The 17,793-nt window shown below is 42.4% G+C and overlaps 1 protein-coding gene across 1 annotated transcript in view; it reads left to right on the top strand.

Moving 5' to 3' along the window:
- Positions 1 to 6: 6 nt before the first annotated feature.
- PLPP4 (phospholipid phosphatase 4) overlaps positions 7 to 17,793 on the top strand; it is a 107,517-nt gene continuing 89,730 nt past the window's right edge. Inside the window, exon 1 of the mRNA XM_019556274.1 lies at positions 7 to 107. Within this exon, the coding sequence (XP_019411819.1) occupies positions 52 to 107 (56 nt within the window). The 5' untranslated portion in view covers positions 7 to 51. The remainder of the gene's footprint in view (positions 108 to 17,793) is intronic.

Genomic DNA, 17,793 nt, shown 5'->3' with positions numbered 1-17,793 from the left:
GGGCGTGAGGCTGCGGCGGCGGGAAGCCGGCGGCGCCGCCGGGCGCGCACCATGCGGGATCTCGCCATCGAGGTGGGGATACGAGCGCTGCTCTTCGGCGTCTTCGTGTAAGTGGCCGCCCGCGAAGTTCCCCCTGCGCCCCGCGGGGCACGGCCGCCCGCGCCCCTGCGCGCGGCTGAGGCGAGAAGGCTGCTCCGGGCTCGCGTGAGCCTGGGCCCGGCCCGGCTGCGTGCCCTTCCCCCTGGCACGGGAGCTGCTCTTCGCCCGGCCCGGGGCGGGTGTCTGCTGGGAGTGGGGGACGTGGCGGGGGTCGGGTGTCACCTTGCGTCGGGGCCGGACGCCTGCCCGGGAGGAGTCCGCCGGTGGGAAGCCGGGGCTGGGCACCTGCATGTGTGAGGAGGGCGCCTCGAGCGCCGCGCGCCGGCACCACGAGCCCTTCTCCAGCGGCGTGCCGGCAGGTGTGTAGTGATGCTTCTCCCTTGACTGCATGCATCAAGTGGCCACGGATTAGGTTAAAAAACCCCCGAAGCTGGCTTTTACTGTCTGCCGCGTGCACTTCACTCTCGAGGTACGTGAAGAGGGAAGAAGTTTAGGATTTTAGATGGGATCCCGTTTCGGTTGCTAAATGTTTGAGGATGTGCCTTCTCAAACTTTCTCGTCCTGCTCGAGTGCTGTGGATGCTGCCGCGGACTCTTTGATCCGATAAAGGTTTTGGTCACTGGATGAATTGTCTCTAAAAGTCCTGTTTACTTCTTACCTCCCTTAGCCAGTTTGACACAGACATGTACAAATGCAGTCCAGGATACTCATTATGCCATGCTGCTGCTTTCTCACTGGGAGGATTTCAGTCCTTTGCTTATATTTCTACCTGGGCCTCTCATTATATTTCTAGCTGGGCGCCTCTGTTATAATTTGCCCAGGGTACTGCTAGTTGAAATTTTCTTCAAAGCTCATTTGCCATGAATATTGATGCAGGTCTTTCTATGAGGAATGCAGTAGTTTTGGTAACTATATCATCTTCCTCATTTTCAGCTAACTTTCAACAGCTTTTCTCCCAGTGCTGCCTTGTTCATTACAGTGGAGCTATTTCTGGAATAAGCAACTCAATGCAAATGCAAAAGTGTCAGCGTTTGGCCCTTTTAATCTTATGCAGTGTATGGCTCTGTTTTGTTTTCTTTTTTTTTACAATACGTGATCACTACCATGAGACCTTTTTTGAATAGCAAATCATGGCTAATTGTAGTATTCATATGACACTTGTCTTTCCAGGTCACTCTTATTTTCTTCCTTACCTTTCCACTCCAAAAAAAGTTTTATTTCCATTTACTTCGCTTATTATTTAAGCAAATAGTTTTGAAATTAATTCCCAGTTTTGGATGGATAAAGGAAGTCAAGTCTCCAAAACTGTAAAACGGAGAATGACTTATTAGACGACCCCTAGTCCTTTTCTAATGGGTGAGCCCCTACTTTTACATGCTTGGATTCTGGGAGCTATTTTATGAAACCACTAAGTAATTTTTAACGCTCATTATCAATGCAGAGAACATGATTTCTAAAATATTTATCATTCCAAATTCACATCCGGGTGGCTATTTTGTTTTACGAAGGGTTGCACCTTAGGCCGTAAGAATTACAAGGCTATGATCCTCAGACAAGGAGACTTACTTTACATCCTGATAATCCTAGCCCCACATACACTGTTTTTATAGTAACGATGCACAAACAGGATTTTTCAGTTTCTAATGTTTCCCCTAAATCGGTGGCGCTCAGTTTTTTTGGATGCAAGGCACGTCTCATTAGACTCAAGGCTCCCCTAGGGAAACCCCAGAGATTAGCTTTCACTCATTTCTTGACTCCGAAAAAAATAATAGAACAATTCTTTTGTTGCAAAGAACTGGGAGAGACCGCAACAGGTCAGAACGGTCTTGATGCTGTGGATCCAGACTTGAAACTTCTGGGTTTATCTTTTGAATCACGTGTAGGGGCTTCTATAGCGTGGCACCCTGCTTAAGAATCGCTGCCCGAAAGCATGCCAGGAGAACCGTTTCTGCTCTTGACACTTCTTTTCTTTCAAGGTTTTTACATAGTATTGATAGGTTTTATGCAAGAAAACGTGGTGTGCGGTGGAATTAGTGCATCTGAAGGAGATGTCAATCAGATTACTTTCAGGGAAGAAAAAGTCATCATTCTACCATTATTAGTGACATTTAGCAACTGGCAAGTTGTGGAATCGGAGGCTCCTTGGAATCTAAAGCCCTTGGCAGCAGGAATACAAACTTTCCTGGCTGTTTTGGGGGACCCGGCTCTAGGACTCAGAAGACAGTGTCTTCATAAAGAAAGAAATGCCGCTGACTTCAGTGAGCTTTGGAAAAGGCCCCGGAAACCTCTGTACTGAGGCTGCCAGTTGCAATGAAGATATGTGGCCACTAGGAACTGGACTGAGGAAAACAAATTCGTTCTGCAAAGCTGTTGATGACTTTGGGTCTCTACTAACCTTGACAGGATTAGAGGTTTGTCCTGGAGGAGAATGGTTCCCTCGCTTATTGCCATCCTGTGTGCCATCTGTTCTCCCCAGATGCCCTTGTAGGTTCAAAGTTTTGATTCGTATAACTGACGATAATATTGGAGCATTTTCCAGTTAGAGACAAAAGAGAAAGATGCGCTTGCTATAATTGAATGCCACCACACCGCGTGATGGAATATGTACACGTAGTCCATTTGATGACTCCATTTACAGGTGTTGCAATTGTTTGTATTGCAAGTTTGAATGAACAGTGCAGCAGCTATATCTCTTTTACTTAAAAGCTTCTGTCAACTTTTCTTCTCTTAGTGGTGGAAGCCATCATAAATTGTTCCAGGATAGTCAAAACGCTATATACTGTGGAATGGTTTTGAAAGATCTTGATCCGATAGGCATCAGAAGTCACTAAATTGTATACATTGACAGTTATGCGTATTAGCACTGAAGAGGAATCATTCTCAAATTCTGGAATAATAGAAATGATCATAATTGAAGTAGTCTGAGAAATCATTGAAGTTGGCATCATTATCTGAATACTAAACTAGCAGTTTAGGAGCAGTTCACATATTAAAATTAAGTTATTGACATGCCTGTGTGTTTACAAAGATCAAGTGCTGAAGGTTATTCTGGCCCTCTGGGTTTACAGCTACTGAAGTAGAGATTAGTTCAGTGATATGTATTTGAAGATCTAGGGCCCACTAAACTTCTGAGCCACAAGTTGCAAAATTGTTTAAAAAGAAAAATAGAGGATATTGCATCATTTTTGGGAGGGTGGAGAGATTTTGCTTTGCTGCATTCACTGAAATAGCCCTCAAGCCACAGCTGAAACAGGGAAGAAGTGAAATGCAGTTTTGTTCTTTCCTATTTTTTTTTTTTTTTTGGTTTTCAGCAGATTAACTATGCTGCTTGCTTTTAAAAAAAAAAACAATCACTGTATCAGTCTGACTGAACCTGTGCCTATGAGAATAGATCACTTAATCAGGAGAAAAAATGTGATATGGTTTATCAGTCAAATTAAATGTAAACAAATGTATATACTGAATTGTGGGGAAAATAGGTCTGAAACAGACCATCTAGTTTCACCCACTACTCAAGGTCATGTTACCCAAGTGTTTGTCTAACCTACTCATAAAATGTTTGGAAAGGTAGAGATTTCACAGCTTAAATGCCACCAGTTTAAGATTTAATTTTAACTCTTTGGCATGGTACTTTTTGTTTTAAAAAAGGGGAGGCGCCTCTCCGTTTATATCTATATGTATGTGTGTGTGTATATATATGTGTGTGTGTGTGTATATACATGCATGCATGTGTGTGTGAGTGTGTGTATGTATAAGTATACATGTATATGTAACTGGATTTCCCAAGGCAAGATATTTAATTGAAGAATAATAGTAGACAGTAGGTATGTTAGGCTTATTGTTTAGTTTGGAAACTCTGAATTTAAGTCATTAATGTCAGAGTAGTAAATCCTCGATTTAAACTTTTTTCACTTTCTTCATGTTATTTCTGTAACTCAGAGTATTTTTTCATGATGTTGGAGTGAGACTAAAGCATGTTAAATGTAACCTTTACATTGCTGCACGATGACTGTGGCTGTTGTCAGTCACTGAAAATTTGACGAGGCAGACCTGACTGACACGTTTTTAGCAATTAGTCAGCTATAGAAACAACTTGTTTTTCTTTTTAACCCAGAAATGTTGCTGTTTTTAAAAATGAGAGGAAAGGAAAGCAATGAAAGCAGTGTGCCTCTGATACTGTCAGTAAAGTGGAGTGTCTCTGTGATACTGCTTTTGATTACAAATAAGTGTATAAAGCAGCTGACAAGATCACATTTTATTCAGTCTCGGAAGAGTCTGTAAAGGGAATGTCCTGGACACTTCACAGCATTACAAGATTGCCTTGTTGCGAGGATATAACAATTGGTACTCATTGTTAAAGATTTAGTATTATGACTTTTAGTTTCGACAACTTATCCCCAATGTTTCTAGAACTGTCTAATTGATTAAAATTAAAATTGTCTTTCAGGATTGCTTCATGAAACCTTGAGCTCTTCAGTGACTGTGATGTAATTAAAATATAAATGTCATTCAGGGTGATTAGATCTATTTCCTACAGCTCAATTTTGTTACTAGCATCCCTTGAAGATAAATGTTTACCTGCAGGCTAATATATATGTGTATATGTATATATATGTGTTATGCACATGTATGTGTACAGTATTAATGAACATTGGTATCTACAGCGTGTGTACTCTACACAGCAGACATCAAATCACTAGCAATGGCGACAGTCTCTCGATAACAAGGATGATGATCTTTCAGTAAAGAGGGAAGTCATTGGGCAGTCCATAGATGACTGTGGAGGCCTGTCTGAGATCTGCATGTTCCATTGCAGATGTAGAAAATAATTTCAGGAGGAAATCCTGGTGATGTCGGGTCACTGCTCTTTCCCTTTATCTCCGTTGTGTATTTGCCTCCATAGGGAGGCAAGCTTGCTCAAAATGATCTTTGCCCTGTGCACCACCGGGGATGATTCTGTGCTCGAGTCTCCCAGGTTTCACTATTAGTATTACATGTCCTCCTATTAGCTTTCAAGGTATTCTTCCATGTCTTCTTTTGCTCACCTCTAGAGTGGTGACCACTGGCAAATTGACGTGTATAGGACCTGTTAAGGCCTCAGGAAGACCTCACCAGTCTGGCTCACATAAAACGTATTTGTAAAAAAAGACCAAAACCTACTATAAAACTTGGGATGATTTAATTGTGTGGGATCAGTTTCTGTTTACAAATATTTGATGTCCTATACTCAGACCTCAGATATTTGTAAATGGAAACCTATCCTGTGTTTTACAGTAGGTTTTGCTCTTTATTTATAAATATTACGTCATCTAGACTGGTTAAGTTTTCCTAAGATTTTCCTCACCATAGGATGCTGATGGTTGTCTGGGTAGTCTGCCCCCCACCTGCCCCCGAGGTGGGGGGGAAGCACGATCATCACAAACTTAGCAGTCCCTAAAGCTAACTAGGATAAAACATTCAAGCTTCTGTAGCCCATGGTACACAGTGGAATAAAGTAGGTAGCATGACGTTAAGCTACTTTTGACACCCCAGCCCAAATGACTAAGGTCCCATTTACATCTGGATTGAATGGGGAGCAAGGAGTGGCACACATCTGAAGATACAGGACAGGTATCCTAAGTTCGTATTTTCTTATTTACACAGGTTTAAGTTTTGCATTACATTCAGCTCCTCTCAGCCCAGATCCCTGCTCTGGATCCTCTTTTCCATCAAGAGATGCGGTTTTCCCAGATGCCAGCTCACATGACGCCTCAGGAAGGGTAGCAAGGCACTCTGCCTTTATACTTGTTGAATCATCTGTCTAAAAGTTAGATTCCCAACTGTAGTGCATTTCTATTGCTTTGCCAAATCATACAGGGCTCATCTGCATGTGACGCTACATCTCTGTAGCACCGCACTATGGTGATGTCGCGTCACTGGAGCAATGCACTCCCTCGTTATAGCAAGATGCTATGGCAAAGTAGCAGCTAAAAATTACTCTGTGCAGTGTTCATGGTGCAGTACAAGTAATTCCTTTCGGAAGTACTAAATGATGATGCAGTAACACAGGCACCATAGGGACACATGTAGATGCGCCCACATAAAGTCAGTTAGTTCAGCCTACTCCACAGGGCGGCTGTTTTACATTTCCGTTGTCCCTCACAATGTGTTGCCCACCCCCACACTCTTTGTAGATGCTCTTTCATGCATTGTGCAAGGGACCTGTTGGGTTTGGCTTGGTAGAATCTGTTAAGGAGTATGTGGGATGGGAGGAGGATGCTGAGGAGTCAGAAGTGATCAAGTCATTTCAAGTAGAAGAGAATTGATGAGAAGAATGGTTAAAGTACTGGCTTGAGACCCAGGACATTTGGATGTAATACCTGGCTCTGCCACAAACTGTCTCTATGACTTTGATTTTGGGCAATTAACTTAGGCCAAGGTTTTCAAAAACAGGAGTGTAAAGTAAGGTGAATCACACAAATTCTATTAAAAGGTAGGGTATGGCCATCTTGCTCTACTAGGCTACAAAATCCCAGACCTAAGGCTTTATGTAAATGAGTGACCTTATTTTCAAGCCTTGAACATCTGGTAGCTCCCATTGACCCAGTATGGGAGTCTACCTGTTTGAAAATCTTGGACTTTAATTGCTCTGTCTCATTCCCCATTGATGAAGTGTAAATAATCCTTCTTCCCATCATTGGTTTGTCTTGTTTGCTTAGACAGTGAAATATCTGGAGCAAACTGGTCTTTATTGCATGGACGGACAGTGCCTAGGGCTGTGGAGTGCTGTTACCGGTTGGAGCCTTTAAGTGTTACACCAATATAAATATTACTGATAATAATGGATTGAGAGACGGTCAGCAGACAATAATTACTGTTGCAAAAAGAACACACTGCACCTTAATCATCATTTATACTTTTTTAAAGGCAAGGAAAACGATTTAAGTTTTCTTATTCCAGGTTGCAGTCTCATTTTCTAAACTGATTCCCTGATGTGACATAACATGGGAGATCATTTTAATAATACGCAATAATCTTGCCATGTTGGGAACCTGTGTGAAGTTTTAGTCTTAGCCTTCTTGCTTCCTAATTGCTCCGAACCTACCAGAACTGTCGTGCTGAATTCCTGAGGCAAGTGGCAGAGCTGTTACATTGCTTACAGAGTCCCTGGCCGTGTCTACATGAGATGCTGACTGTGTAGCCTAGTAGTGTCATGTGGCAACAACCGTGATGTGATGCTACTACGCAGTAGTATTAGGCTACTGAGCTGTAGCATCACGAAAAAGGTGTTAGTTGGTGCTACTGTGCAATGACTTGGTTTACTGTACAGTCATTTAGCACTAAATGACTAAATGTTTATATTAGTACTAAATGACGGTGCAGTGACTGTGCAGTCAGCATCTCGTATAGACACGGCCCCTTATCGCTTTAAAGCTCTGAAATAACAGGCCACTGTAATTTCATGGCAGTAAAATTATACCACAAAGTATTTTGGATACTAACTTCTCGCAGTTATGTCACCTTGAGAGGTTAGTGTACTAACTAGAGACCCTAAATACATATACTTATGAGAAGTCCTGTGTGCTTGTCATGATATTTAAGAAATATCACTGAGTTCACTGAGACATTCAGTAAAGAACATGGAGTTCCACTGAGCTGAAGCTCCTGTTTTTTGGTTTTTTGGTTTGTCTTATTTTTAATTAAAACTAGGTCAGGATTTTTGTGGCTTTGATATAAGGGATAAAGGAAAGGATAAATGTGGTCGTTTTGTGTAGATTAGCACTGCTTTTCAAATGCTGGAACCATGATATGCCCATTTTTTGTCGTCTTTGAATTCTGAGAGTTAAAAACGTTGTAATGACACAAATGCTAATCGTCCTGTTCACAGTACCTGACTTTTAGGTGATGCATATACTGAAACTCCCAGCTGAACTCACGATAAAAGGGATCTTTTTTTTCAAATGCCAAACCTTCTGCTTCAGCTCTTTGAGTGAGTTAAATGCTCGCATTCTGTTTCTTTTCTTATTTGACCTTATTTACTGGCTGACTTCTGGCACAGTAGCTTGATCTGCTCCCAGCCACTGGTTGAGGGCTTTTGTAGCAGTGGTGATGCTATGGGGCTTGCCAGGGAAAGCATAAGGGAAGTCTTTATTAAAAAGTTGTGTCTCACATTTTGATCTGAGCACAGTCAAGCTTAAGCAAAGCCTTATCTCTTTTGGCACAGAGTTTCATGACAACTGTAATTTTTCTTAATTCCCAAATCACCAGCACCTCATAATCTAAACCTGCATTTCTCTGCCTGCATCTTCCTTTTGAAGCTTACTTCCACAAACTTGTGGAGAGCGAGTCTGACTATTATAGGAGGTATTCTGAAATCAATTAGTAACTCACGGAGGTGATCAGGCACAGAACCTTTGTGTCTATGATGGCTTGTGTTGACAGAGTCCCGCAGCATATTGTATACATTTCAGCCTTTTTTGGCAGCTGCACTGGATCCCTGCTATAGTGAACTGCAGCGACATAATGGGGAAAGGGAAAATAACAAACTAGGGCTCCATCCGCTGTGTGAGAAGGAGAGACAGGTGAAGATGAAAGAAGGCATTTCTCCCCTTCCCTACTGTGGCAACCTGTAAGGCTAAAAGGAGTGGCAAGTCTCTCCTGACTTACCAGTTTGGCAATGCGCAGTTGATATTCTTGACTAGTGGCAAAGCTCGAATCCTGACAAACAGTATAAAGGTTAGATACAGACATTCAAAAAGCCTCAAGTGGGGGGGTGCAAATCTTAGACTGGGTTTAGCCATTTTTAAACCAGGTTGTATGTGCTGAATTTCTGTTCTGTTAAGGGTATACGCCAGTTTCCAATCACTTATACCAGCAAAAATGTAATGTCTGTACCTGGCCAAAGTGCTATCCTCTTTTAATTCTGCCTGGATTGTGACTGAATCAGCTGCTCTTTACCAATCAGCCTTTCCAGGAACTCCATGTTGGGTTAGAATACGTTATTATGAGGAGTCATACGCCTGCCTTTCCTAAAATGTGATGTAATCTGATCCAATGCACCAAATGCCCAGTTGGTAACTATGCAGGTGGAATTAGACAGAAACTACACCCCAGAATGAACTCTTACAGAAGAAATATGAAGGACAGAAACGCACAAAAACCAATAGGACCACATTTTTCACAGAATGACCACTCCCTTTCTGACCTTACTATCCTCGTGGTCAAAGGAAAGTTACAAAACACCTTTGCAAGGTGAACCTCAGATGAAAAAATCATAAGTGGGACATTAAGACGTAACACTTGAAAGAGTCCAAGAATGCCATTGATTGGGAACCGGTTCACAGTTGTCCCTGGACAGAAGTGTCCATACACACTCACCTTTTAGGGATTGTACTGCTGCTAAAATGCTACCGGGGTGGGAGAGTACCCAGACCCTCGTGTCTTCCAGGGTCTGTGCCTGGCGTTTTCTTCTTGACGGGGAGGAAAACCCAGATTGGGGCAGGGAGGTGGAGTAGTATAGTTGCCAAGTGCTGGGGGGCTTTGTGGCCCCTGCTTGTGGCTCCCAGGAAGGTGGGTGATCTGGGACCTCCCTCACCACGAACTCCCAGACATTTCCAGCCCTGGAAAGCTTCATTGGGAAATTCAACTTCCTACTGTGGATCCTGGCCTGGAGGATCCCAGGCTGTGTGGCATGGAGGGGTTGGTGGGGTCACCAGCTTTTTTTGCCCCCTGCTTTTGGGCTGCTTTTCACCCAACCCACAGCCTGTGCCTCAGTTTCCCTGCATGCCTCACTTGCACAGCCGATGTCTGTACTTGCTTACCCATTTAAATTCTGTGTGGTCGTACTCGGACAGGGGGTGACCAGGTATGTGTGTGTGGGAAGGGGCAGAGTTGGGGGCCCCTGTTTTTTTATTTCAGAGGCTGGTCGTTTTGGGACTTCCCACAATCTCTGCCTCATGCTGCACTTTTAAAAGGATTTTCCCTACAAAGCTGCTCCAGTATGCTGCATTGCCAGAGCTGTGTGTACGGGGAGGAACCTGCCTGGCATGCCTGGCTGCAAGAGTGCAGCACAGAGGTTGAGGAACAATTAACACTTAATGGGCTAATGCACTTCACATTGAGCATGGGATTGACAGCCCTTCTGTTTTAGTGCCCACTGTGCAATGGCTCTGTTTCCCTGCAGAGCAGTTGACAGCTGTTTACTGTTACAGGCATAACTGGTTAACCAGTCCCTCCCTGCAACCTGGCTACCCCCTACTACCTCCAGTAAGCCCTTACCCAGGGTGTTTAACAGGGATGTAAAACTAACACTGGGGCTTCCTGCTTCCCCACCCGTGCAGACTGGTCTCTGTGGGCAATAGACTGCTGGGCTTTAGAGTCCTGGTTGCATCCCAGAGCTGCCCCATTGCCCTGCATGAGGTTTGGGGGTGTGAGGAGTGGTGCAGCTTGGTGTACTTGGAGGACTAACCAGGCACTAGGCACAAAATACTCTGTGCCCACACATGATGTTGAATTGATTCACAGAGAACTAGCGCCTGGTTGAGAATGGCTGATCTAGTCTCTTGGGGCATTTATACATGTGTGCCAGGAATGGGGGCGGGGGGGCTAATTAAAGTGCCCAGAGTGTCATGTGTATCAGTGTCCCCATGCCGAAACATGGCAGTGGGGGCACTTTAACTAAAGCTCGTTTGAGTCCACTGGAAACAGCTGGAGTCTGCTGGAGCATGGTTAATACCATGCTCTAGCAAACTGGATTAATTACTGTAATTACAGTGTGTTGGAGCAGCCTCTCTGCATGTGTATAGGTGCCCTTGGGGTTTAAAGTGCATTTAGAACATTGTAAGCATGATGTCTGTACATGCCCTAAGGACCAAACGCGGATATTGACTTAAAATGGGATACTGTAACCTACGGATTCCTGCAAAATCTTTCTTCATGCTACAGATAATGATCCTCTTCCCTTTTAATCTCGCTCTAGTCAGCTATCTGTTCTTATGTTGATTGTTTGTCTGTTTCCCCGGAGGAATTTCTCTAATTTTACAGCCTTCCACACTGTATGTAATCGTCCATGTGCCTGCTTCTTCCTTCATGGTCCATTATAGTCACTTGATACTAATCTCTGCACTTCACAGGTGATAGCGATCCTCCTGAACTATCTTGTTCTTTCATTATCAGGGTTTTACTGCATCTCCCCTTGTCTGTTGACTAGCTGATATTTTCTCTTATGCCCTGCTTTTATTTACATAGATAGTTTTACATGAGCTTTTGTTCTGGCTGCTATGAAGCTTTGCTGTATCTGCTTCTCTCCCAGAAACCTGAGGAGGAGTACTAGGATAGCTGGAAGCACGTCTAAATCTATTCCAGCCATGTGGTTGGTCCATTAAATAATGTCACCCACAAAAATGCTTGCCTTTCACATCGTTACAGGAGACATGTAGAAGAACGTCTTCCATAAACTGGTGGGACATAAGCTTGTGACTTTACAGACTAGTGTCTTGGAGGAAAGAGGAGAGATTAAGGAGCTTTACAGGACTTTATATGAAAGTGGCCTGGGTGACGGAAACAGTTGCCTGTCAGGACTCAGGCTGAGCGGGATGGAAGTGCTGTTGAACGCTGTCCCATTTAGTTTCTGTGTATCGTCATTCCTAGCAGACAATGACATCAAATGCTGCAGACACATTGAAAGTGTTGCTGAGCAGAAGTCTGGACCAAGAGATGGGGCGGAAGTTAGTCCTCAGTGCCTCCCAGTGCATTTTTGTGCTGGGTCCCGTCTCTGACTGCTTGGAGCAGTTCTGATATGCCAGCGCATGGTGCTGTGTTTGGATAATGCCACTTTCTCCATGACTTTGGCAAAAAAAGTGAGGTTAGAAACTCAGAAGTGATTGGCAGGATCAACAGCTCTGACAGCTTCTTCAGCATGAAATAAAATACTGATTGGGGAGAGGGTTTGGTATTTTCTCTCCAGGGAATGTACAAGTGGTGCTGCTCCGGAAACAGAGGAAATCTGGGTGCAACACCCACATTGTCAAGGATCTATGAAGAAGGGCTAATTGCTGCACATACAGCTCTTCCCAACTTGTTAATCATGTTCCATTAATGTGGCATTACAGTTCAAGGTGGTATGGAAAGCTTCAGTGACTTCTACCTAGCGTTAGAGTGACGGCTGCTCAAATTATCTGACTATAAGTGTCTTTACTGAAGGAACAAAGAGGCCATGAATCTTTTCTGGCATTTGCAATGTATTTTCAATAGGTCTTCACATTTCCAGGTTTTTCCCTTTAATGCTTTTTTCTGTACTCCAAGTAGCCTCTCAGTAATAATGACACCAGTGGCCAGATTCATCACAGTATTTATAGGCCTCATTTCTATGTATAGCCACAAACTAAAATGGTAATTTGGTGCATAAATACCTTTGTAAATCTGGGCCTAGGTAATCAGCCTTTTTTTCTTTCTTTCTTGGCTCTTTCCTGTGCAGGAAAGTCTGCAACTGAGAGAAACTAAAAAGCGTCTGTAAGGGGAATGAATGATTTGTGGTTGTAAATGTTATAGATAGTTCATTATTTAAATACCCCTCTGCATTACATAACACTTCAAGTTTCAGCAATGAAGGTGATCAGATATTCTGTTGTTGAAATAGCATCTGTCCATGGGATTTTGACATAATGCAGTTATATGCAGATAAATCTAAATAGGTTGTTATGGTGGGGCAAAACTGGTTTTAAGATGTGGTATTGTTTGTATTAAGATTACTTGTGCAATGAACTGGAAAAAAAGTGGAAATACAGGTGTGACCCTGAAGTGTGTCCCATTCCTAATAACTTTGTAGCTGAGCTGGCATAAATTACCTTCAATGGACTTTGATTTGCAGAGCCTGAGAATCCAGCCCAATGTTTCAGGTATAGAAAACCTGAAATTAACAGCAGCTTCTTATAAAAGAAATGTCATTTATAGTGATGGGTCATGAAAGGCAAGGATTACACTAATACATGGTAACAGAGACTCTTCTTGGGATGATGCTGGTCAGGGTCAAGAACTAGGCATGAACTGACAGGCAGGTCTCCTTAGATACAGGTACATTGCTATAGTCAGACATTGTCATGTAAATATTCTGGAGCTGGAAGTTATTGTGAGAAACAGAAATCCTGGGCTTAGTAAAAGCTCCATCTTATCTTGTAAATTTGCAGTGAAATGTTTTTTGCAATATCTTCACTGAACAAGAACTTGGCTACTATCCTTGGAGTTTAAAGGCAGGGAGGAGCTGTCAGCTAAATGGTATTTCACATTTGGATGCAGTTTGAGGATGTGTATGGGACCCTGGGAGGTATTATTAAAACTGTACATGTTTTCTATAGAAACCATAGGTTAAATCCTTGCTTGGTCTACACTGACATATCTTCACTCGCTGCTGATTTACACAAATGGAGATCTGGCTTAATACTGAACAATGCTTTGCCCAGCCCATATTCTGATTAATAATTGTATTCACATAGACTATGAAGTGCTTTGTCAGGGTGGCTAAGTATTGCTCTATTAGTTTGCTGACTGCGGCAGAAATTAAAGGCAGAAAAGCATATTCAGTTTCTCTGTGCCCTTTCTTATTCACTAGTAATATCTCTAGACACATCTTTATGTACACTGATTTAATAGGTGGCTGTAGTCCAGTTGGATTCGGCGATGACCTTTAGCTGATACTGTTTATAGCAAATAGTAAGTTCAGTGAAAATATATGACTAAGGTTGGGATTTTTTTAAAGGTTGAATAATTTTATTTTACAATTTTTGAAACAGACATTTTGATTTTTCACTTGGAAATTATATTTTTAAAAATTAAAAGAATAAATAAGATTGAACCCTGAGCCAATATTTCATTTCCTTCCTTTTTGGCTGAATGGCATATTCCTGGATGGCCTGAACTGAAATTTGTCCTTTTGAAATCAAACAATACATAAATAAATTTAAAAAAATCCTTTTTACTGTTCTGTGTGAACCAATTGTAGCATAGCAATCAAATGAAAAGACTCTCTGCTCTGCTCTAGTTCTGAAGAAGTGCATTTGTTATTCATTATTCTGCTGTTTCAATCATCTGATGAGTGAGTTGGAATAATAGTGCGTTTAAGTGACCAATTACATGTCATCAATAATGAAGCATGGCCACTCATAACGAATATAGCACTAGAAACTGCTAATTTGGAATTGTTTGGCCAGTGTTTAACAGGCTATGTTCACGTCAGTTGAGTTCAAGATCTGGGGAAGGGATGGACTTTTAGGCTAGATACAGACATTCAAAAAGCCCAAGGCCGAATCGATCGAAGTTACGCAGTTTTCTGCAAGCTGAGTAGTTTCGATAGGTGGCTACAGCACATGCGTTCATCTTTTGGGGGAGGGGCGAGGGGCAGGTCTTAGGCCCGGTTCTGCCATTCTTAAGCCCGTCTGTGCGTGCCAAACTTCTGGTCTGTCGTGGTTTTGGACTGGTTTTGAGTGCCGAACTCAAAATGGCCAAAGGTAGGAAGAAAATACAAAGTGGCCAGAACTAGGTTGTTACTTCGTGCTTGTTAAGATAGGGGTGAGTTGCTGCTGTAAGCAATTTTTTTTAGTTTGGATTGATTCTAGGTGAGTTGCCATGTTCCTGAAAGGTACTGATGGATTCGGTGCAACTTACCTACCTGGCTGTCCCTTGCAAGCACTCGGGGGCTCTCTCAACTGCATCGGGTTCTTTTTGTGTTAGCGTTCACATGAGGTTTCTTACAAGCCTGTCTCTGCTGGTTATTATTTACATCATCTTGCAGAGTCTGGCATGACACAGTTGTTCACTGATCCTTGTCAGGGCAAGGATTTTACTTGTCTCTTCTTATTAAACAATTATTCAGGCTTCTGATTTGCATCTCTCATGGAGCAGAAGAGCACAACCTAAAGGTGTAACAACAGTGCCATACCTTATCATCCACTCAGATTTATGGTTGGGTGCTAGTCAAAGCTGCACGAGGAAAAAAATATCATAGCACCAAAGAGGGGGGTGGAAAACCTAATATAACAAAACCCAAAGGCAGTAGATGGTGCTGTAGAGCAGTGTTTCTCAACCTTTTAAGTAGCCACTACCCCCAAACTTCTGAAAAGTTTAGTAAGTACCCCAACACTCAATTTTCCAGGGTATTTTATATTTACAGATTAATATGTGCTGTATTGTTGGAAGGGCTGCGTATATAAGGCCGTGATATGACAGATGTCTGATCTGGTGTGGGTAGGGTTGCCACCTTTACAACAGGAGTGCACAGCTCAAGTATGTACCTGGCCTAGAAGTGATGATGCCCAAAGCTAAGAGGGCTGAACCCAGTGCCATGCAAAGTGCGGCAAGCCAAACTATTACCGGGGAATTTTAATGTGCGGAGCACCAAATTTTTTGCCGTAGTTTGAGAGGAAAAGAGGGCGAGAGAGAGGGAGTGTTGGGGTACCCACGGATCCCCTGCCTGTGTCTCGCGTACCCTCACGGTATGCATACCACAAGTTGAGAAACTATGCTGTAGAGCAATATGTGTGAAGTGCAGTTGTTTCCTTTCACAGGAATCATAATTGCCGGTCTTTTAATTTTTTTCTGGTTTAATTTCCTCGAGATGAATCGACCTAAGTCTTGAAATCTAGGGTACGTCTGCACTTACTTGATCCTGCTTCTCCTGAAGGTTTTGCATCCCACAGTGAGCTCTGGGCCACAACAGCTTCCCTTACCTAAGCAAGCCAATTTAGACATATTCTTATTCAAACCTGCCTTCTGCTCTCTGGATTCATGTGAAAACCAGAATAGACTACAACTGATAAATAGAACGGCCCCTCAACAACAGCAAAAAGCTGTAAGTCTCAACTATGGGGTCGAATGTGGCCTTCAATATAAATGAATCGGTGGTGAGACCAAACTGACCCTTAGTCCCAGTCGCTGGATTTTAAAGAACTGTATCAGCCCAAGGCTAAGTATTGCTATATCAATATAGCAGTGACGACAATGGGGGCCTTGACAGGGTGAAGGGAAGAAAGAAGAAGAATTTGTGCTCCCCCACAAAACTGCTCAAATATTTTTGTTTATCTCTCTTTAACTATTTTCGTTTTTCACCATATCAGAGCCAACAAGATGACAGTCCAGATGCATAGGGAAAAAAAAAGTATACTCAGTCTTAAGTAAATGTCCCTAGGGGCTTCTGAAAGTAATTTGGTTGAAAACAGTGTCTGCTTGAGGTATAAGGAAATTAAACATTAAGAGCCATCCAGAGCAAAACTTTTTGGCTGTCTACAGTGGATTCGATTATTTATTCATATGCTTAGGTGATTTAAGCCTATAACATGATATTTTTTTTTATATTCCCCAGAATAAGTAAAACTACCGGCTTTGTATTAATCCAGCTGCAGAACAGCGTCTCAGGAAATCTTACTGCCATTTCAGCATTCAGACAGCTTAGGGGATTTCTTTTTCCAGAGATTAAAGGACATTATTAAACAGTTTAAGCGCAAAATTAAGTTTAGTCCAAGGAAGAGCATGTGGGCAACATTGCATAATACGCGCCGAGCCTTGATGAATGAAAGTGATAATTCAATAAAAATAAATTAGCTGGTAGGGTGAGAAATGATGTTTCACTTTTTTTGTTATCTGGCCTGCTATAAAACTACCATTATTATTAATTATTTCTAATGCCTCAGTGCAGGCATAATCTATTTTGCTAGGCACTGTACATATACATTGGAAGAGGCACTTCTTTCCTCACTTCTTACAGCCTAAGTAAACAAGATAAATGGAAGAGCTACCTGTATATCCACGGAGCTAAAGCATAGAGAGATTACATGATTTACCTTGGGTCAAACAAGCAATCTGTGTCATAACCAAGATCTTCTAAATTCCGGTCCAGTGCCTTAACCATAAGGCCATTTTTCCTTCGTGTTATCCAGAGAATCGTGTTGGAGGAAGAAGGTAAGCAAGACTAGAATATTTTTAAGAAAAGAAGAAAAAGGAAGAGAAAAAATCACCATGTTTTCTTTATACCTCATAAAGCCTGATGTTTTTAGGTCTCACAGAGTGACTTAACAACTGCATATTGCCAAAGGATTCAAGGCCCAGGATTAGGGATGAGTGGCCCTGTTTGGATCAAGTAAGAAACAAGAACATTTCCCTCAAATTGAAATGAATTTTGCTCACATTTCTGTCTTTCATTTTTGCATCCCCAAACCCAGAAGCAGACATGTCATGAGTTGTTACAGCAGATGACCAACCAAACCTATAGGCTTAAGTTAGCTGGGGAATTCTGATGGCCTGTGGTTGCAGACCATAAAACTAAAATATAAAACCAATTAGGTTATTCATCCCTACTTCTTTTACTGGAAGACCTGTATGTTGTTTCTGTGTTTCTGATGGATTTGAAGAATGCCAGGTCTTCCACAGATTTTTGTATTTTGGTATTAGGATAAACGGACTACATTGCAAATCCTCAAATCTATATACTGTCACGCTAAGGACCAAGGACATTTTGAGGTATTTGTGCTTATTGTATATCCACACATTATACATAATTTTACAGCTTATAGGCTGCTTCCAGACATGCGGGCACATGCGGTGTGTGGCATCACAGACCACTTTGTGGTGCCGCAAACTCCAGGGAGGTGATCCTCCCCCTCTATGCGGCACTGGTCAGGCCGCAGCTGGAGTACTGCGTCCAGTTCTGGGCGCCACACTTCAAGAGGG

The sequence above is a fragment of the Crocodylus porosus genome, unplaced genomic scaffold, assembly GCF_001723895.1.
Source record: "Crocodylus porosus isolate Cpor-Errol unplaced genomic scaffold, CroPor_comp1, whole genome shotgun sequence".
Classification (NCBI taxonomy): Eukaryota; Metazoa; Chordata; order Crocodylia; family Crocodylidae; genus Crocodylus; species Crocodylus porosus.
Note: the sequence above shows the minus strand (reverse complement) of the source record. Positions and strands in the feature narration are given on the sequence as shown.